This window comes from Myotis nattereri (genome assembly GCF_964212035.1).
Source record: "Myotis nattereri genome assembly, chromosome: 12".
Classification (NCBI taxonomy): domain Eukaryota; kingdom Metazoa; phylum Chordata; class Mammalia; order Chiroptera; family Vespertilionidae; genus Myotis; species Myotis nattereri.
This window is the reverse complement of record NC_138087.1, coordinates 53,214,769-53,235,728: the sequence shown is the minus strand read 5'-3', so window position 1 is coordinate 53,235,728 and position 20,960 is coordinate 53,214,769. Positions and strand designations below refer to the sequence as shown.

At 53.6% G+C, this 20,960-nt stretch overlaps 1 protein-coding gene across 1 annotated transcript; it reads left to right on the top strand.

Moving 5' to 3' along the window:
* The first annotated feature begins 818 nt into the window (after positions 1-818).
* LOC308528152 (myogenesis-regulating glycosidase-like) lies at positions 819-13,262 on the top strand. Its single transcript, XM_081103695.1, is given in 7 exon segments — positions 819-894; positions 1,151-1,385; positions 3,051-3,137; positions 9,177-9,209; positions 9,211-9,238; positions 9,242-9,244; positions 9,246-13,262. Coding segments are annotated over 7 exon segments (2,604 nt in total). The 5' UTR covers positions 819-827; the 3' UTR covers positions 11,397-13,262.
* Positions 13,263-20,960: the final 7,698 nt, after the last annotated feature.

Below are 20,960 nucleotides of genomic sequence, written 5' to 3'. Positions count from 1 at the left end.
TTGTATTTTCCAGGAGACAAGGGAACCCAGGAGTGGAGCTGTGCTAGGTCACTGGGGCCCAGTCTCAGGACTGGCTTCACTGGGGCCCAATTTCTGGCTGGGTTCTATGGGGGATAGGCTAGCGTGCACTCCTCGACAATCTATACGCCTAAGCTTGCCACTTGGCTCCTTCCACACCTCTGGCCAAGGAGCAGTGTTAGGCTGTCTACCTGCCTACTCTCCCCTCTGTGATGTCAGCAATGACAAAAGGAGGGAAAATCAGGCCACTCAGAGGCAATGCAGATAAAACACAGGGGAGTGATCCAAGGGGAGAAGGAGTCCAGGCCAGCCCCGGGTCTGAGGGCGTGTGGGAGACTCTGAGGCCTCAGCAGGGGCGCTCACTGTAGGTTGATGGCTGACCTTAGGTTGACTGAACCCTTTTGAATCAGAACTTCCTCAAGAAGCAGGACTTTTCACAAATTCCCAGGGGATTCTCATGGGCAGGCAATATTGAAAACACCCTGTTAGAGAGAGGCAGAGACATAGCTAGACAGTCAGCTCGACAAAAAGGGGTAAAACCACAGGCAAACGCTGAGGTAGGGTTGTCACACGCTCAGGTGCCTACCCGGTCCTACTGGTTTCATTCCTTCCCCCGTCCCCTCCCCAGGTAGGCGGAGTAAATGCGTTGCCTGGCGACAACTCCAGACAGGGCAGGGCAGAGAGGGGAGAGTCTGGAGGACGGGATTAGGGGCGGCCTGGGACTCGTCTGGGGTGCTGGGAGAACCCCAAAGGGGGTCCTTCCAGGTCAGAGCTTGAGGTAGCGTGTGTGCCATTTCCAGGAAGCCGGGATGGAGACAGCAGTTCGAGGAATGCCCTTAGAGTACCCTCCCAAGCCGGAGCCACTCAATGCCTATGGTAACGGATAGGGGGGCGGGGGGGGGGGGTTAGAAGGGGGGACGGGTATCAGGAGGCCGTAAAGAGTGGAATGGGGACCTGTGGGACGAGGTGAGGGCCGAGGGCCCTGGACCCTGGAGAGGGTGTAACCCTGTCTCTGTCTGTCCCTTCCTCTCTCTCTCTCTCTCTCTCTCTCTCTCTCTCTCTCTCTCTCTCTCTCTTCCCATTCTTGTGATTCTCTGTCTGGGTCTCCCGGGCTGGGGACCTGCGGACTCAGAGCGCGAGGTGGTGGTGAACATGCTGAACTCGCTGTCACGGTACCAGACGCTGCCGCAGATCACACCCCGATGCGGGTGCGTGGACCCGCTGCCGGGCCGCCTGCCCTTCCAGGGCTATGAAAGCCCTTGCTCGGGCCGCCACTACTGCCTGCGCGGGATCGACTACTGCGTCGGCGGGGCGCCCTGCGCAGAACGCCGCCTGCGGCCTCTGTGCCCCGCGCAGCCCACAGTAAGGTTCGCAGGGCCCCGCCCAGTTCAGCCGGGCCCCGCCCCCAAACCCGCCGGGCCCCGCCCCCAAACCCGCCGTCCCGAGTCCAGCCCCCTCTCCGGCGGCGGCGAGCGCTCCATCCCGAGCCGCTTCCAGCCTCTGCCTCTACGCCAGGCCCCACCCCCTCCAGCCCAGCTAGACCCGCCCCGTCCCTCCCTCGGGCCCCTGGGCTTGAACTGACCGCTGAAGCGGCAGAACCTGCACAGAGATTCCCCCGGGTTTCCGATCCTGTCTCTCCGAAACTGTGAGCAGGGTCAGCCTAGCTCCTGTATCTGTTCTGGAGGGTTCTGTGAACCACCCCCCGCACACCAGTCTCATCCCCTTCCCCTGCCCGCCAGCCCCACTCCCTACCTGGACACCCGATCCTGGGGACATGTTCTCAGAAGTGTCCTCTATTCCTGGGCCTCGGGCCATCGTCAGTAATGGGCAGGGTTGTGGCTGAGTGCCAAATGAGCGAGGAAATGGTGACCGGGCGACCAGAAGGGCCCTGGCCTCCTCGGAGCCCTGCACCGCCTCCGGAGGTAGACAGCCTTGCCTATCACTGCAGAGTAAACTGAGGCCGGAGCGCTCAGCCGCCGGCCAGACTGCAGTGCAGTCCCCTCTCCGCACCAGGGGCACATAGGGCGGGCTGGACCTGGGAAAACGCCAATGGCCCCATCCCTCTAAAGCAGTGGTCGGCAAACTCATTAGTCAACAGCCAAATATCAACAGTCAATGATTGAAATTTCTTTTGAGAGCCAAATTTTTTAAACTTAAACTATATAGGTAGGTACATTGTTATTAACTTAATTAGGGTACTCCTAAGCTGGCCTTTGCTAAAAACGTCCTCAGTCTGATTGAGGTATGTCCGCTGAGGTCGACCCCATTCAACTCTCCCATCCACACTCGTCTTGTATACTTGTTTCGTCCATCTCCTTTCGTTCATCCTCTCTATATGTCCAAGCCATCTCAACATACCTTTCTCAATCCTCGACACTACATCTTCTTTCACTCCACGACGTTCCCTAAAATTAACTTAATAAACTTTACTTAAACTTTTAAGTCAACTTCGCTCGCGCCCGAACGTGGTATTTTGTGGAAGAGCCACACTCAAGGGGCCAAAGAGCCGCATGTGGCTCCGGAGCCGCGGTTTGCCGACCACTGGGCTAAAGAGCTGTGCAGGGGATGCTCTGAACCCTAACCCCCTGGTGATCCCCGCCGCCCCTCCCTTGACAGAGAGACTGAGTCCTTGAGTGAGACTGGGTCCTATCCCTTACAAGGGAATGGGGGGGGGGGGGGGGCGGGGTGGAGTTCCTGAGGCTCAGAGACACGGCTCCCTGGATGGATAGTGTGCAACAATTGCCGTCCTGGGGCGAGGATCCCGGGACTCCCAGGCCCGACCCTCGCTAGAGTCCGGGTGCTTCCTCCACGCCGCAACCCAGGCTGCAGAAACGAGGCCTTACAGGGAGGGGACTTCCAGGTGTCTTCCCAGAGGCGATGCTCCGACGGTGTCTGGAAGGGCCCGGAGACCTGAGGAGAGGATCTCCAAGACGTAGGACTGACACCTGAGGCGTGGACCAGAGTCCTGGCCTGGGCTTGGGGGTTAGGGGAAAATCAAAAGGCCCAACCTCTGCCGCCGCTTCCTCCTCCAGGAGTGTACCGCCCAGCGAGCACCGGCCCGGGATGCACTGTGCTGTTATAACGCCCCTGCGGCCGTACTACCCTTATGCGAACCTTAGGTAAGTCTGGGGCGGTGGAGTACCTGGGGGCGGGGGGCGGAATTGGGGGTGTATACTGTCCGCTGCGATGCACTAACTGAAAGATGCCACCAGGAGGCGCTAGTGCCACGGTGAAGTCAAAACTAACAAGGCGATGGAGGACTCCATGAAGGTGTGGAGGCCAGCATTGAGAGGTTACAGGTTGACAGTGGGGCATAGAGTCAAGATTTCAGTTAGGTTCAGGGATTGAAGTGGAGGGTAAAATGTCAATGTTAGGGACTGGGTATTGGAAATCAAAAATTTGGCCATAGAACCTGAAGTCAGTGTTGGAGCCTAAGGTCAGGATTAGGGGCAAAATGTTGGGATAAGGTGAGCATTGAGAATTGGAATCCAACAGATAAGGGTCCAAAAGGGCTGGCCCATCTCTTCCCACAGGTGGGACACAAGTCACTTTAAGAAGACTGGTGGCTCCCAGAGAAACAACTATGTTGTCCACCCTGAGTTTTTGTCCGAGAGTTACCCTGGCTACTCCTACTGAAAGAGCGGGGACCAGGCCACGGGGGCTGAGCAATAAATAAACTTTTCACCCCAGAGGCTGCCTGTGACATTTCCACATATTCCCCTGCCTCCCGTGTCCTCATCCAGCAAGATCCGGCTATGAGGAACCAGTCACCCAGGCCTCTGCCCCCCTACACTAAGATGCAGTTTCTCAAAGTCAACCTGCCCTGAGCCCTCCCCACTCCCATCACCTCAGCACTTCCCTTAGGTGGCCCTAAGTGCCCTCCTGACACATAAAAGTAGCCCTAGGTCAGTGGTTCTCAGCCTTCCTAAAGCCGCGACCCTTTAATACAGCTCCTCATGTTGTGGTGACCCCCAACCATAAAATTATTTCGTTGCTACTTCATAACTGTAATTTTGCTACTGTTATGAATCATAATGTAAATATCTGATATGCAGGATGTATTTTCAGGGGTCGCGACCCACAGGTTGAGAACCGCTGCCCTAGATACACCTGGTGTCCTCCTCCCCTCCACCCCAGAGCCCAAACAAATGGGTCCACCTAGTCATGCAGAAAGGGCCCTCCAGCTAACATTCCTCTAATATCTCCTAAACTTAATGCTTCTCACCCCAGAATCCTCCCCATCACAACCCCCCAAAAGTCTATGTTCTTGCTGTCCTCCCCAACCCAAGAGAAGGGGTCCAAAACAACAAAACAATTTTGGCCGGTTTCATGATCAAGAAATTTCAAATTACAAAACAAAGCCCTGCTTCTATGTCCCTCGGAGAGCAAGGAGTGGGAGGTTCTGGAATCTCTGGGATCTTCAGTATTGTTGCCCCCCATTCCTCCCTGGGGCAGGGGTATAGCGGGACACGCTCACTTCCTCGCAGTACAGTCATTTCCAACGCCCGTCACTGGGGAGTGGCGGGTGCGGGGAAGCCAGTGTTCCAGGTCCCTGACCTCCATGCTGTTGGTCTGGACTGGTGAGAACCGACAGCTTGGGCCTCCCTGCTGGTGAAACCAAGGTCCCTCCGTGGAGTCCTTGATTGGATCCGCCTTACATTGGGCCGCTGAGATTCTCCAGGAATCCTGCTACCCTTTTCCCATATAAGAAACTTTTTTTTTTTTTTCTGCTGAAACCGGATTGGGTCAGTGGATAGAGCGTCGGCCTGCGGACTGAAGGGTCCCGGGTTCGATTCCGGTCCAGGGGCATGTACCTGGGTTGCGGGCACATCCCCAGTGGGAGATGTGCAGGACGCAGCTGATCGATGTTTCTCTCTCATCGATGTTTCTAGCTCTCTATCTCTCTCCCTTCCTCTCTGTGGAGAATCAATAAAATATATTTTTTAAAAAAAAGAAACTTTTTTTTCCATATGGGAGAGCTGATAAGAGCGTTATACCGAGACGACCTCCACCTGCCCAAATCTGGGGGGTAAGGAATGCCAAGCGCTAGCCCTGTCCCTTTACCCTGCGGCTCGCTCCTTCTCATACGCACCCAAATGTAGCTGGGAGGTGCAAGAAACCTAACATTCTACAGCCGCTCCTTCCTCCACACCTACATTTCCCTGAAGACCTGGAGCAGACCCCTCCCCCGCCCCCGCCCCACGCAAGCGGGCGGGCCTGCGGGCGAGGGCGGAGCCGGGAGGCACTGGGCTGGCTGCTGGCCTGAGGTGCCGGGAGCTGAGCCCAGAGGAGTAGGAGGAAGGTAGGGGCTAAGGAGCCGGGCCTCAAGTCCGCGTGACAATGTGGGAGGAGGGGTCCGGCGTCTGGGGCGGGGATGGACTCCAAGGCCCTGGGCGAGACCAAGAGACCTGGGCGTGGCCAGCCAGCCAGAGGGCGGGGCCTCAGCTGTCCCCTAAGTAGGCGGCGCTCCGCTTTGCGCGGTGGCAGCTCAACTCTGGCTAGCGTGGAGATCTGCAGGAGCCTACCTTCACCCCCACTTTTGGGGTCACTGCCGTGAGTGAGCCCAGGGGGAGGGCCTTGGGCGGGGCGGGTTCGGAGGGAGCACACTTCACTTTTGCTCCTATTGCTGAGTGCGTGCGAAGAGTCTGGACACCTGAGTCACCTTGGTTTCCAGTGGGAGACAGGCCCCTTGACCTCAGTCTGTCCCTTTGGACTTTGCAGCTGTTGGGCGGGTCACTGGGAGTGGGGGTGGAGCATTCCAGGCTGTAGGCCCAGTCACTCGATCTCCCGGATCCCGCCGCTGAGCAGGGAAAGGGGCCGGATCGAGTTGCCTTTGACATTTCCACATATTCCCCTGGGAATAGTGTTGGAGAAACGAATCCGCTTGGAATGGCCTCCCCTCAGCTGGGCCTGTCGGGTCCTCCTCCTCATACCCGACTGGGGGCTGGCAGCCTCGACTGAGGTCGACCTTAGCCAAGTGGGGAGAAGTCTTGGCTAGGGACAAACCCACCTGCCGACGTTAGCCTGTGGTTGGTCTGATGGTGGAGGCAGCAGATTACAGGAGTCTGTAACGCCACCGTTAACACTGGAATCACTGTTCTTGCCCCATAGCCCCGGTACCAGATGCTATTAAAATTGCCCCTTTCCCACAAGAATCCTTCCTGGAGCAAGCAGCAGCAGCAGCAGCCCTTGGGAAAACAGGCCTCACCGTGCCCACACCCACTTGATAGAAGCCTGTCCCAGCCTCTTGACCACAAGGCTCCTTTCCTCTGCTGCATTCAGCCTGTCAGACCATTAAGTCCTGTCTCCTAAAACTGGGGCTGTGGAGGATTAAGTTGACTTTTTGGATTGAGGAAACCTACTTGGGTGACTTCAAACAAGTTCCTTTTTTTCTGACTTGGCCACTGTTTCCTCATATGTACAATAGGCACTGTAGCTATGCCTCTTTTTTGGCATTACTGTTAGGGTGGGTGCTCTGCTGGCATTTGGGAGACCAGCACAGGGCCTGCATGGAGTGGGTGCTCAGGCCTGTAGGCTCCTATCCTTCATCAAAGAACCTCCAAATCCTAGAAAGTTAAGCTTCTCAGAAATTAAGTGTTGGAAAAGGCTTCTAAGGTCACTTTGGTGGCCTCTCCATTGCCTCCAGGGGTCATGAAATGGTCTGACTTAATATGAAAGTTTTGAGAATGAGGGGCCCTATCCAGCTCTGGACCTTTCCCATTTATGTCCGTAGTGCCCAGAATGGGGCCTTGAATATAATATATAGCAGCTCTGACCTGGGCCACCTAAGACCTTCTTTGGGTTTTGTTTAGCTTGAGGTCATCAGCAAAAGGTTCCTGCCTGCATTTCTCAGGGAGAACTTTTCTAGTTTGTACCTACAGGAAGGGGAATCCATTCTGGGGAGGGGAGTTCGAAAGCTAAGTGTTCTGTGGGCTGAGAGGAAGGGATTAAGAGGCTGTTCCAGACCAGCCAGAACCAACTAGCTTAGGCTGTTGGGTGGGGCAGAGAGCACAGAGAATGAGGCCGAGATAGCACATTGGGGAGGGGCTATGTATTGAAATCTGGGATCAAAGTTCTGATCTGCACCTGGCATTCTTGATAGTCTCTTCAGGGGAGTGGTGGGGGGTGGTAAAGATCCTGAACAGTTCTGACATCTCCTGGGGGACTTAGAAACAGACACTGGCATCTGGGAGGAGACTAATTACTGTTTGCCAGTCTCCCCCTCTCCTTTCCCCTAGCTGGTGCAGCGGGCTGGCTGGCAGTGTGTATGTCTGTATGCACCTGGCTAGGGCTATTTCTTTGTTGGACTCTGTCCTGAGGGCTAAATCAGGAAGAGTCAGTGGCCTTGAGCAGCAGATTGCAAAACACCTCCCCCAAGTCTATGTTTCCCAGTCATATCTGGGTGTTTAGCATACAGTGTGTGAGAGTATATGTGTGTAGTTGGGGGGGAGGTGCACCTTGATCCCTGGAGAGCTGGTAGGTTGGGGAGAAATGTTGGCCCAAGGTGGATGGGTGAAATCTAAAGCAGGTGGCCTGAAGGATTTAGGTTGGGGGAAAAATTAGCTTGGTAGTCTTAAGATAGGCCTGGCTGGACATGGAATCAAAAAGGCAGATGAGACCATATCATGTCTTGAACCTCAGTTGCAAAATTTATGCTTCTGAACTTCATCCCAGGGTTCATGAGAAGCTCTGTAAACTAGGAGGAGATGTGATCTGATAAGTTGGTGTTTTTTTTTAATCCTCACCCAATGACATGCTTCTGTTGATTTGGGAGAAAGAGATGAGAGGAGGGGGGAGAGAGAAAGAAAGAAACATCAATGTGAGAATGAAACATCAATCAGTTGCCTCCTGCATGCTCCCCAAATCTGCCCTGACTGGGAATCCAACCCACGACCTTCTCGTGCACTGTACGACACTCCAATCAACTGAACCACACCTTTGGAAGGATCGCTATGGTTTCTATAAGCAGAAGGCATTGGGGGAAAGAAATTAGGGCATGGAGGTCTATAGGGGAAGTATTGCAATAATACTGGGGAGAAGAGACAGTGTCCAAAACTAGGGCAGGGGCATCAGGATGGTGGGTGCGTGGCAGAGACAAAGCTAGGTGGCAGCTGGCCAAAGATGTGGTGCTGGGAGCAGAGCAGGAAGGTGGGCAGGGAAATGGGTTGGTGAACAATGGCTGAAAGCAGGGTAGAATTTGAGGACAAAGAGGGGGAGGTCTGAGAAGCCAGCCACCATGGCTCTTGAGCCAGGCTCCTGACCCCAGCCCTAATGTCTGAACCCAACCCTGCCTCCCTCCAAACCAAGCCCTAGGACAGAACTAATCTCCAGATTCAACCTGGCTTCTGATTAAATTCCATGCCTGAGCTGTGTGTTTCTTCTTGCTCTCTCCTCTCCCCTTTGGGGATAAGGAAACTCATCCTACTGCCCTATGATGCCTCCCCTCTCCCACCACGGCCACATCTCTGGGGAACCATGTCCTCTCCAGACCCTTCCCCTTCTCTTCAGCTTGAACTGCTCCCATGTGTGATCCCATGAAGTCTGATATTCTGTGATCTGGACTTCTCCCTGACCCTGTCTGGGTTTGTTTCTTCCCCACAAAAATAGGATGCATGCCATCTGCCCCTGCCCATTCAGAGTCCTGACTAATGTCGACAAACATTAGGGCCCTTGAGAAAGGGTAAGATACAGATTGTCCTCCTAAGTCTCACCTTTGCCATTTCTTAAACCATTGGTTCTCAACCTGTGGGTCGTGACCCCGTTGGGGGTCAAACAACCCTTTCACAGGAGTCGCCTAAGACCATCAGAAAACACATATATAATTACATATTTTTGTGATTAATCACTATGCTTTAATTATGTTCAATTTGTAACAATGAAAATACATCCTGCATATCAGATATTTACATTACGATTCATAACAGCAGCAACATTACAGTTATGAAGTAGCAACAAAAATAATTTTATGGTTGGGGGTCACCACAACATGAGGAACTGTATTAAAGGGTCGCGGCATTAGGAAGGTTGAGAACCACTGTCTTAAACCCTTATGTCCCCGAATACACCTTTCCAAAGTATACACCTCTTCTTTCTTGCTGCAGCAAATGGAAATACTATGGAATGAGAAGGTCCGTTCCGCCTCTCTCTCCCCCTTCCAGACTCTGGCAGGCCAGGTTCAGATGGGCTTTGTCATGTGCCCACTGCCCGTTCCTTCCTTAACTGACTGAGGGCTGATGCCTCAAAATCTGGAGAAGAGCCAGGCCTACCCCCGCCGACGCCCTGGGCACGACACAGGCCTGAAGAGTCCTGAGGCTGCCTCAGCCACAGCCATGTACACCTTCCTGCCTGACAACTTCTCGTCTGTAAAGCCCAAAGCATCATCAAAAGAGGCGAAACCGCTGCTGGGCTCGGTAGTGCTGGGGCTGCTGCTGGTGTTGGCCGCGGTGGTAGCCTGGTGCTTCTACAGCGCCTCTCTGCGCAAGGCTGAGCGTCTGCGCGCGGAGCAGCTGGACCTTAACCTTGGAGGTTTCTCCATCCGCAACCAGAAGGGCGAGCAGGTCTTCCGCCTGGCCTTCCGCTCCGGTGCCCTGGACCTCGACTCCTGCAGCCGCGATGGCGCCCTGCTGGGCTGCTCCCGCACAGCGGATGGGCGCCCGCTACACTTCTTCATCCAGACCGTGCGGCCCAAGGACACGGTCATGTGCTACCGCGTGCGCTGGGAGGAGGAGGAGCCGGGGCTCGCCGTGGAGCACGCCATGTTCCTGGGGGACGAGGCGTCGCACTGGTACGGCGGCGCGGAGATGAGGACCCAGCATTGGCCCATCCGGCTGGAAGGCCAGCAGGAGCCGCAGCCCTTCGTCACCAGCGACGTCTACTCCTCCGACGCCGCCTTCGGAGGCATCCTCGAGCGCTACTGGCTCTCCTCGCGCGCGGCTGCCATCAAGGTCAACGACTCAGTGCCCTTCCACCTGGGCTGGAACGGGACGGAGCGCTCGCTGCGGCTCCAGGCGCGCTACAGCAACACGCCCTTCAAGCCACCGGCCGGCCTCCCCGCCGCGCTCGAGCTCAGCTACCGTGTGTGTGTCGGCTCAGACATCACCTCCATCCACAAGTACATGGTCCGGCGCTATTTCAATAAGCCGTTGAAGGTGCCCGCACCCGAGACCTTCCGGGACCCCATCTGGTCCACGTGGGTGCTGTACGGGCGGGAGGTGGACCAGGACAAGGTGCAGCGTTTCGCCCAGCAGATCCGACAGCACCGCTTCAACAGCAGCCACCTGGAAATCGACGACATGTACACACCTGCTTACGGGGACTTCGACTTCGACGAGGTCAAGTTCCCCAACGCCAGCGACATGTTCCGCCGCCTGCGCGACGCTGGATTTCAGGTCACGCTCTGGGTGCACCCGTTCGTCAACTACAATTCCTCGTCCTTTGGCGAGGGCGTGGAGCGAGAGCTGTTCGTGCGCGAGCCCACCGGCCGGCTGCCGGCGCTCGTGCGCTGGTGGAACGGCATCGGCGCCGTGCTGGACTTCACGCGCCCCGAGGCCCGCGACTGGTTCCAGGGGCACCTGCGGCGGTTGCGCTCGCACTACGAGGTCGCCTCCTTCAAGTTTGACGCGGGCGAAGTCAGCTATTTGCCGCGGGACTTCAGCACCTACAGGCCGCTGCCGGACCCCAACATCTGGAGCCGGCGCTACACGGAGATGGCGCTTCCCTTCTTCTCCCTGGCCGAGGTCCGCGTGGGCTACCAGTCGCAGAACATCTCCTGCTTCTTCCGCCTGGTGGACCGCGACTCCGTGTGGGGCTACGACCTGGGGCTGCGCTCGCTCATCCCGGCCGTGCTCACCGTCAGCATGCTGGGCTACCCGTTCATCCTGCCGGACATGGTGGGTGGCAACGTGGTGCCGGAGCGCACCGCGGGCGGCGGCAAGGTGCCGGACCGCGAGCTCTACGTGCGCTGGCTGGAGGTGGCCGCGTTCATGCCCGCTATGCAGTTTTCGGTCCCACCCTGGCAGTACGACGCGGAAGTGGTGGCCATCGCGCACAAGTTCACCGCCCTGAGGGCCTCGCTCGTGGCACCGCTCCTGCTGGAGCTGGCCGGGGAGGTCACGGACACTGGCGACCCCATTGTGCGCCCCCTCTGGTGGATCGCGCCGGGCGACGAGACAGCTCACCGCATCGACTCGCAGTTCCTCATCGGGGACACCCTGCTGGTGGCGCCAGTGTTGGAGCCCGGCAAGCAAGAGCGTGACGTCTACCTGCCCGCGGGCAAATGGCGCAGCTATAAGGGTGAGCTTTTTGACAAGACCCCAGTGCTGCTCACCGATTACCCCGTCGACCTAGATGAGATAGCCTACTTCATCTGGGCGTCCTGACCCAGCCCGGAGCCCGGGAACCGCACAGCTCTAACCCGCCTTCCTGCAGGCCTTTCACCCTCCGTCACAACCACCCCGTGGATCCCCAGGAAGTCCCTACCTCTGTACCACCCTCTACCTGGGTGCTAACATAAATGTGCTCCACCCACTCCTGCAGGGCCAGCGGAGGGCGCGGAAGCAGCCTCCCACTCCTGCGCACAACCTAACAAGCCCCTTTCCTCCACTCACCCTTGTCTACAGAAACCTCCACTCACCCTTGTCTACAGAAACCTTTCTCTGGGGTGGGGGGGGGGGTGTGAGCTCTGGGGGAAAAGGTCAGTTCCTGTTACACATGGTTGGATTTTAAAAGCACAAAAGAAAAACCTCACTCTCCATTCTGGCCTGAGTAGCCATCTTATCCTTCCAAAGTGGGGACTTGATCCTCCTTCAGGTCCCAAAATAGCCCCCGGCCACACTAAGAAAGGGCATATTCTTGGAGTTGGAAGCCAGGTCCTGAGTTCTCAGCCCTGGCCTCAACTGTGACTGACCTGGTCCCACCCCAGCTGCCGGGAAGAGATGGGGGTGCTTGGCCAACTGGAGGGCTTGATTCAGCGCAGCGCTATCATCGTTGTCCCTCATTTGTGAAGAGACTCCTAGCACTGCACTAACCATCTGTGTACACACATGCACTCAGCCTTGTGTACACATATGTGCTCAGCACAAAGACTTGCAAGACCACGCAGGCCAGACTTGGTGCCTTACCCCAAGACCCTGTATGTGTGTGTGTGTGTGTGTGTGTGTGTGTGTGTGTGTGTGTGTGTGAGAGAGAGAGAGAGAGAGAGAGAGAGGCGGGGGGGGGGGGGGGGGGGAGGCATCATGTGTCATCCCTGGATCTGCAGAATGAACACAACACCCCTGAAGCTGGGTAACCCTGGAGGTAGGGGGCAGGGAGCAAATTTGAGGCTTTGATTGTTGACTTGGCCTCTTCCCAGGCAATGTCCCTGGAACTCTGGTAGGAAATAAACAGCCCCTTCATGACTGCTCAGCTGCCTCACTCCCTGCACAGGTGGCAGGGGTGTGGCCTAAAAGGAAGGGATAGTCTTTTTTTTTTTTTTTAATATATTTTATTGATTTTCTACAGAGAGGAAGGGAGAGGGATAGAGAGTTAGAAACATCGATGAGAGAGAAACATCGATCAGCTGCCTCCTGCACACCTCCCACTGGGGATGTGCCCGCAACCAAGGTACATGCCCTTGGCCGGAATCGAACCTGGGACCCTTCAGTCCACAGGCCGACGCTCTATCCACTGAGCCAAACTGGTTAGGGCAGGAAGGGATAGTCTTATTCTGGTGGCGGTGTGCTTCATTCAGCACACGCACCACACGTGCACATCTCTGCCTGCAAATACACGTACAGGGTAAGGTCTTTCATTTCAGCCATTTTTCCGTTCTAAGAAGATCAATCTCAGCCAGAGCATTTTTTTTTCTGACTTCACAGCTAAGTCTGGAGAAGTTGTTTGCCAGAGCCCGGAGGTGGGAAACAGGGCAGGGCTCAGCCTCCATCTACAGGTTGGACAGCAGAACCAGTCCCTCAGCCCCTAGAGAATACATCTCTGTGCCCAGCCCTCCACCCCTCTATTTTCTCAGTGTGAAGAATGCCTAATACCATTTTAAGGGAACTCACAGGTGCCTATCTGTCTCCCGTGCTGACTCTACCACTCTTCAACAAGCTGTGTGACCTTGAGCAAGCTGCTTAACCTCTCTGAGCCTCATTTTCCTCATATGTAAAATGGTGATAATAATGTCCAACTCCCAGGTGGTTGTGGGAATTATAAGCACAGATGTATGTAAAGTGCCTGGCACAAGTAGGTGCTCAATAAAAGGTAGCTATTACAATACTGTTTCTTGTTTCCTTGTTTATAAATGACAAGGATTTTTCCAGGTCCTAACTCCCAGCCCAACTGGCTTCCTCTGGGCCTGCAGGTGACATCCTCTTCCCTAACCTCTGCACATAGCACCCATTGAGGTGTGAGTTTGTATTCCAAAGGACACTGTCCAGGAGAAAGGCAAGATAAGCGATATCTGAAGATAGGATGTTGGGAGACAGGATTCCAGAGTCCCCACATGATGAGAAGTAAGTGGAATTAGTTTCCTTCTCCTTTTGCCAAGAGCATGTATTAACCAGTACTCAGTGATGAGCCTCCCTGGATCCTGGTGCCCAACCATGTGCTATGGAGTGACTGTAGACTCAGGCTGCGTCCTGGAAAGTTCCCTAAATGGCTGGAGAGCATGACTACAGCTTGACTGGCCCTCCAGCATTCTATGCAATCTGAAACCAGTTTACCCAACTTCTCAAGCCTTCATTTCTTCATCTTTAAAATGGAATTTCTAGGATTTGTTGAGATGTGTCAGTAAAGCACTTATGCAAAAACTGGCAGAGTAAATGCTCAATGAATGGTAGCTCCTATCAAACCTTATAAAAAAATTAAAAAAAAGGAACAAAGCAAAGTTTTGCTTAGAACCTGTGCTGTCCAATATAGTAACCACTATCTACATGTGACTTAAATATATATATATATATATATATATATATATATATATATAGATTGATTGATTTCAGAGAAGAAGGGAGAGGGAAAGAGAATCATTGAACGGCTGCCCCCTGCACGCCCCACACTGAAGATCGAGCTACAATCTGGGGATTGAGCCAGCGACCTGGGCATGTGCCCTGACCAGGAATCCAACTATGGCGGCCTGGTTCACAGGTCAACACTCCACCACCGAGCCACGCCCGCCAGCGGGCGCTACATGTGGCTTCTTAAATTTAAATTAAGTAAAATTAAATACAATTTAAAAACCATTTCTTTGGACATACTAGCCATATATCAAGCATTCAAAAGCCACGTGTGACTAGTGGCTAACATAATGGACAGTGCAGATTACAGAACATTTTCATAGTTGCAGAAAGTTCTTTTAGAGCAGTAGTTCTCAACCTTCTGGCCCTTTAAATGCAGTTCCTCATGTTGTGACCCAACCATAAAATTATTTTCGTTGCTACTTCATAACTGTAATGTTGCTACTGTTATGAATCATAATGTAAATATCTGATATGCAGGATGGTCTTAGGCCACCTCTGTGAAAGGGTCGTTCGATCGCCAAAGGGGTCACGACCCACAGGTTGAGAACCTCTGTGTTAGAGAGTCCAGGACTAAGCAGTGTGTCCTGAGAGGGAATAGGGAGGGATAAAATAATCGGTAAGGCCTAAATAACCCGGCAGGGAGCAGGAGGAAGAGCCCTTTAGTAGGGCATTGAGAGCAGGCAGCAGTATTTTACAGCCTAGATGGGGGAGGGGCACAGCCAAAGGGAAGAGTGAGTGCCCTTGTGTGGCCAATTACTAGCAAACTGGCCCTTGGCTTTTGATCTGGTTTCTAGTCTGGCCTCTGCCATTGGCCTGATTATTCACAAAAGCACGGATGAACAAACGGAGGCACTAAGAGAAGAGGGCATTGGCCTGAAGTCACACAGGAGATTAGTAACCAACATTGATTGGAACCTGATGTTCTGCACCCAGATACCTAGAAACTCCCATCCAGCATTCACCTTCCAACAGCATGGCTCAGCCCTGGCCTGTATACCTCCAAGAATGGGAAGCCAGCCGAAGTGTGTGTGTGTGTGTGTGTGTGTGTGTGTGTGTGTCTGTGTGTGTGTGAAGCTGCCACCCAGTGGGACTGGTTCTAGGCCAAGAAGTGTTTTCCCTTCCCTCGTTGACACCATAAAAGAGATTCAAGAAGTTGAGGTGGGGGTTGGAGCTGGAATGGCAGAAACTGTGAGAAAGAGCTGACTCTTGGGGATAGGATGAGGGGAGGGAACTAGGCTGGAAGCAACTGCTACCCCTATTTCACAGGATGCCAGGAACGCTGGCCCCTTCCAGCCTTGTCCAACCCCCTTCCCTGCCAGCACCTCTTGTGCATTCCAAATCTCTCTCTCTCTCTCTGCACAGCTGGGTTGGGGTGGGGGCTGCCCCTCCTCCAATGGAGATTTCAGCAGCCTTTTAATGGCCAGAATTCTTCATTGGTCTCCTTTTTACCCCTGGGCTGATGGGGAACAGGGATGGGCTGATATGAAGAAACTAGTGGCCCAGTGCACGAAATTCAGGCACATTAAAAGGGGATTAATTAGAGGAAATATTTTAATATTGCTATTTGCTCTTTCTCTATAATAGAAGTGTCAGAGATAAAAGAAAATTAGTAAAATGTATATGAATATCTTCCTCCTGTCAGAGTCTGGAGCACACCATGGGACCCAGAGTCAAGTCCCCGCCCACCCACGTGTGCCTCGAAATCATGCGAGACCCAGACCTGGCTGGTCCCACCCCCATTGGACTAGATCCAGACCCAGCCAGTCCCACCCTTGTTAAGCCTCCCGGGGGGCGGGGGGGGCGGGGGTTGGTGTCGCAGCCTCAGGTCCCCTGGCCCGGTGCTGGGTGGGGGGCACAGCCTGAGGTCTCCTATCAAGCCCCGCCAAGCAGGAGGCACGGCCTGAGGTCCCCTGGCCTGGCTCCAGGGCAGGGGGCGTGCCTTGAGGTCCCCCTGTCAAGCCCCACTGGGTGGGGAACACGGCCTGAGATTCCCCCATCAAGCCCCACCGGAAAGGGGGCACAGCCTCAGGTCCCCCATCAAGCCCCATTGGGCTGGGTGGTCACAGCCTGAGGTCCCCCAGCCCAGCACCAGGGCGGGTGGCGCACCTTGAGGTCCCCTGTAAATCTCCATCAGGCTGGGGGCGTGGCCTGAGGACCCCTGTCAAGCCCTGCCGGGTGGGGGGTGCCGCCTCAGGTCCCTGGCCCAGTGCTGGGGTGGGGGTGCGGCCTGAGGTCCCCCATCAAGCTCCACTGGGCAGGGGGCATGGCCTGAGGTCCCCTGTCAAGCCCCACGGGGGCGGGGGGGCGGGGGCGCAGTTGGGGGGAGGGGCGCAGCCTCAGGTCCTTGCTGATGGCTCGTTATGGGATCTCGGCCTCCACTGTGGGTGCAGCCATCTTGTGTTAGGGAAACCCTCCCCTTCCTGCCTCCACTATGGGTGCCACCACCTTTGTGGTGGAGTGATGGTCAATTTACATATTCCCTTCATTATATAGGACTAGAGGCTCAGCCCTCGGGGGATGTCCTACTAACAGCTTAGCCCAACTTCTGGCTGAGTAGTGCTCCCCCTGTGGGAGCACACTGAGCACACTCCCCTGGCGTTGAGCATCTGCCCCCTGGTGGTCAGTGCGCATCATAGCGACCAGTCCACTGGTCATTTGGTCACTTAGGCTTTTATATATATAGATGGGAACTCCCTTCTTCAGAGGTAATGGAGAGGAACTGAGTGGCCACTGAAGGAAATCTAGGGCTGGGGCCTAATATCCTCATTCTGCAGCCTTATGCACTCTGAGAGTCTGACTCAGTGTCCCGTCCAACACCATATGAATCAGCTGAACCCTGGCTAAGCCCTTTCTCTGAGACCAAGATGTGAATTTTCTGGAAGGGTCTTTGCCCTTGTTCCTCCAGATTTGGGTAAAGTGTCTCTCACTGTAGCTAGCTCCAGAGCAAGTCTTCTGCTGGTTCCCCCCACTGAGCTTTCTGGTCCTTCTTCCCCTCCTTAAGTCCAAGGTCAATGTTGACCTCTCTATCCCCTGATCACTACCCCACATCAGACCTTATCAATTCTAGCCTGGACCACTGCAGTGGCCTCGTAACTCTTTCTGCTCTGTGACCTTTCAACTCAATCCACATAGTATCCAAGGAACTCTTCTTGAAATTTAATTATGTCACATAGGAATTAAATCAAGCTCTGGTGTTCAAGGCCTCTAAGATCTGAATCCTCCCCGCACCTGTTTCTGTTTTGCTCACACACACACATACCCATGAACATATTTTGAAAAGCATTTGAAGAAGCACTACCTTCTGTTTTTGGAATAGCTCCACAGCACATCCTAGCAAGGGGCGGCCTGCCTAGGCCCAGCCTTGAAGAAAACCGCAGCGGCAACTGGGTGATTTCCTTTCTTTCTTTCTTTTTTTTTAATTTCCTTTCCTGCCATTGTCTGACTTAGTGGGACTTCTGCTGACACCCTCCCTCCCCTCTCTGACACACCCCAGTTCCCAAGGACCAACCTGGTTTTTATCTTAAGACTAGTCATTACTTCATCATACCCAACAATCTTTCCAGCAGCTTGAGCGGAGGGGGAAAATTCTTTTTTTTTTTTTTTCAAAGTACCTCACCATTTTAATAGGGAAAAACAGAGGCCGATAACTGTTTTTGTTAATTGAGCTATAATTGACATAACATTGTATTAGTTGCAGGTATACAACATAAGATTCAATATTTGTGCATTACATTACTACAATAAGTCCAATTAACATTTGACAAGAAAGAACTTTTTTCTTGTATTAAGAACATCAAGATCCACTCTCCTCGCTACTTCCAAATATGCAAGACAGTATTATTAACTACAGCCACCAGGCTGTGCATTACATCCCTAGGTCTTATTCATTTTATAACTGGAAGTTTGTACCTTTTGACCCCCTTCACCCATTAAGGGAGGGGAGAATTCTTGGCCTTATGTGGCAAGCACTGACTTTGGCTGGGGTGAGGTGAGGGGAGGAATGGGAAGGAAGAGGGGGAGACCCTGTCCCTGGAGTTCCTGGTCTTAAGGACAGGAAGAGGTTGTCTCTGTATTTTGTATCCTCGTGCTGTTTTTCCCTCCCTAGCCCCCTTCCCCCTCCTCAGAGAGCCCAGTTGGGAATTTCCTATTACATAATTCTGAGTAGGAGGTAGAATGGGAGGGGAAGGGAAGCAAACTGGGGTGGGGGTTTGGCGGGGGGGGCAAGTTGTGAGGAAGGGAGAGAGCAGGTCTCTCTAGACACCTATAGCACAGCGTTAAGGTAGCTGCAGGCTGCTGGTGTGTCCCTCCTCTACCAAAGAAGGCAGGTTGGGCCACAAGCTGGACCCATGGAGATGTCAGCTTCTGCTTTCCAAATGTGGGGGACCTAGCTGGGGCCCCACACCCATAAAAACTGTACCATTACAACGACCATTATAACTTCATTCTCTTGGCTCTTCAAGTCAGCAAACAAGTGCCTACTGTGGGGGTGGAAGGTGTTGCTTTTGGGAGGCAAGAAGGCATTTTGGTTTTCCAGAGCCTCTGTTAAATCCCTCTGTTAAAGGGGGAAATTTAAGACCACCCCAGTGGGGATAAGTCCATTAGATGCTTCTACACCCTGGGGTGGTGGAAGTGGCTTTGGGAACAACAGGTGGAGTTCCAAGGAGAGCCTCTTTGGGTGCAGGTGGGGAAACTAGGATGGTATTTATAGGATTGGTGGTTATTAGGAAAAACTGCCAGAAGGAGGTGCTCTGGAGCTTGGAGGGCCTCAGATTGAAGGGGAAATTGTGACCTCAGACTCACGCTCTTGAACAAGCCCAGCTAGCAAGAAGCAAAGTGGTGCTGACAACAAAGCCTGCTCCCCTGCCACATCCCGGTCTCAGTTCCACTCTCTCCCGCCCTTATCCACCTCCATAACTTGCCTAGTCCCATGCTGTTAATTCTTCCTGCAAAGTGAGCAAATGAATACAATGTAAGGCCCCCCTTTCTCCAAAGAAGCTGTGTGCTCTTTTGTTTTTGTTAATCCTCACCGGAGGATATTTTTTCCATTGATCTTTTTGGAGAGTGGAAGGGAGGGAGGGGGGAAAGAGAGAGAGAGAGATCCATGTGAGAGAGACACGATTAGTTGCCTCCCACACATACCCTGACCGGGTCAGGGATCAAGACTGCAACCAATGTCCTTGATTGGGCATTGAACCTGAGACCCTTCGTTTCGTGGGCTCACACTGTAACCATTGAACCACACCGGTCAGGGCCAAAGTACCTGTGTTTTTTGTTTGTTTGTTTGTTTTTTCTCAGCAACCTGTGCTGGCTTTCTTTCTTTCTTTTTTTTTTAAAAATATATTTTATTGATTTTCCACAGAGAGGAAGGGAGAGGGATAGACAGAAAAATTGATCAGCTGCCTCCTGCACACCTCCCCCTGGGGTTGTGCCCGCAACCAAGGTACATGCCCTTGACTGGAATCGAACCCAGGACCCTTCAGTCCACAGGCCGACGCTCCATCCACTGAGCCAAATCGGTCAGGGCCAAAGTACCTGTGTTTTAATGGAAAACTCTGTGAGGCCCAGAGGAATGACCCCAAAGATATACAAGATATTCTAAAGCAGTTTTTCCTCTGGCACCCCATCCTCAAAGCATACCTTTGTAAGCCTGTTTTCCCAACTATAAAAACAAGCAGCAAAATCAGGTCGTTTTCCAGATCCCTTCCAACGCTGACATATGTATGAGGTCTTAGCATCTTGAAATTCCACAGCCTCCCATGCTGAGAGCACAGGGCCGGCCAGCCCTTGTTAGGAGGCAGCTAGTCTGTGGTTTGGCACCACTGCCCAGCAAGGCATTTATTAAATCAATGGGCTGTGGTCCCTGCTGGCCAAGAAAGAGAACATTAAGCTCCAAAAACTTCCTGCAGCAGGCCTCCTTCAGAGTGCTGCTCAGAGGGGTGAGGAACCAAACCGTTCAGGTCCCTGGCCATGTTCCAAGATCCTGTTCGCTAATACTTTTGCCCTGTCTGCACGGAGATCTGGGGACTGAAAACATCTGGAAGCCGCTTAAGACCTGGGTGACTTCTCTTTCCTTCCTCTAGAGGTGGTAGTTCTTGACCCTGGTAATCTGGGTTGACCTTTGCCAATGACCCTTCCCAGCCAATCTTCTGCACTTCATTGGGCAACAACCCTCTAATAAAATCCACATGAATTCAGCTGCTAACAGCTTCTGGAAGGGCTATAGGATCTAACACCTGCCCTACATTCCTTGAGCCCTAGTAGCAAGGGAAAAGAGGGCTGCGACCCAACTCTTGCACCTCTGGGTCTTACAGTTGAGTTGTGGAGAAAGGGAGTAGGAGGGAAGAGAGAAAAACCAATAGTGAGCGATTGCTGAAGGTGGAGAAGGCAGCTGCAGGCACGAATGCACAATGTGTAGTGACAGGGCTGCTGGGTGGCACAGCAGAGTCCCTTGGGCGTGCTTCTTGCCAGTGGCCTCAGTCATGCTGACAAGGCCCATGCTGACTCTGGGAGGCAGGACTGGGCCAAGAGGCTGGAGCACATGTGTCACTGACGTGGTGGCCCAGGGCTGACTGTCCCTCTTCTCCCTGCTGTGATCTGGGCTATGTCCCCAAGTTCCTTGGGACTCTATTTTAGAAAAAATGTACTGAGCACCTACAACATATGTGACTGGTGCCGGGTGAGATACATTAGTGAGCCAAACAGACCTCATTCCTGTGCTCTAGTTCCACTCACTTGCATATCCCATTTGACTACAGGTAGAAAAGTCTCAGTGGAGGTGGGGTGAGAGTGCTTGGAGTCCCAGAGGCAGGAGAGCCCCACTCCCTTAGCTTCTCTGGGGTACACTGCATGGACACAGGATTCCTTCTGGCTAAGGCCAGAGCTCCAATTCACTTTAGTGTTTCTCCCACCAAGAGCAGGAGTCCAAGAAATAAATACAGCAGCTTAAAG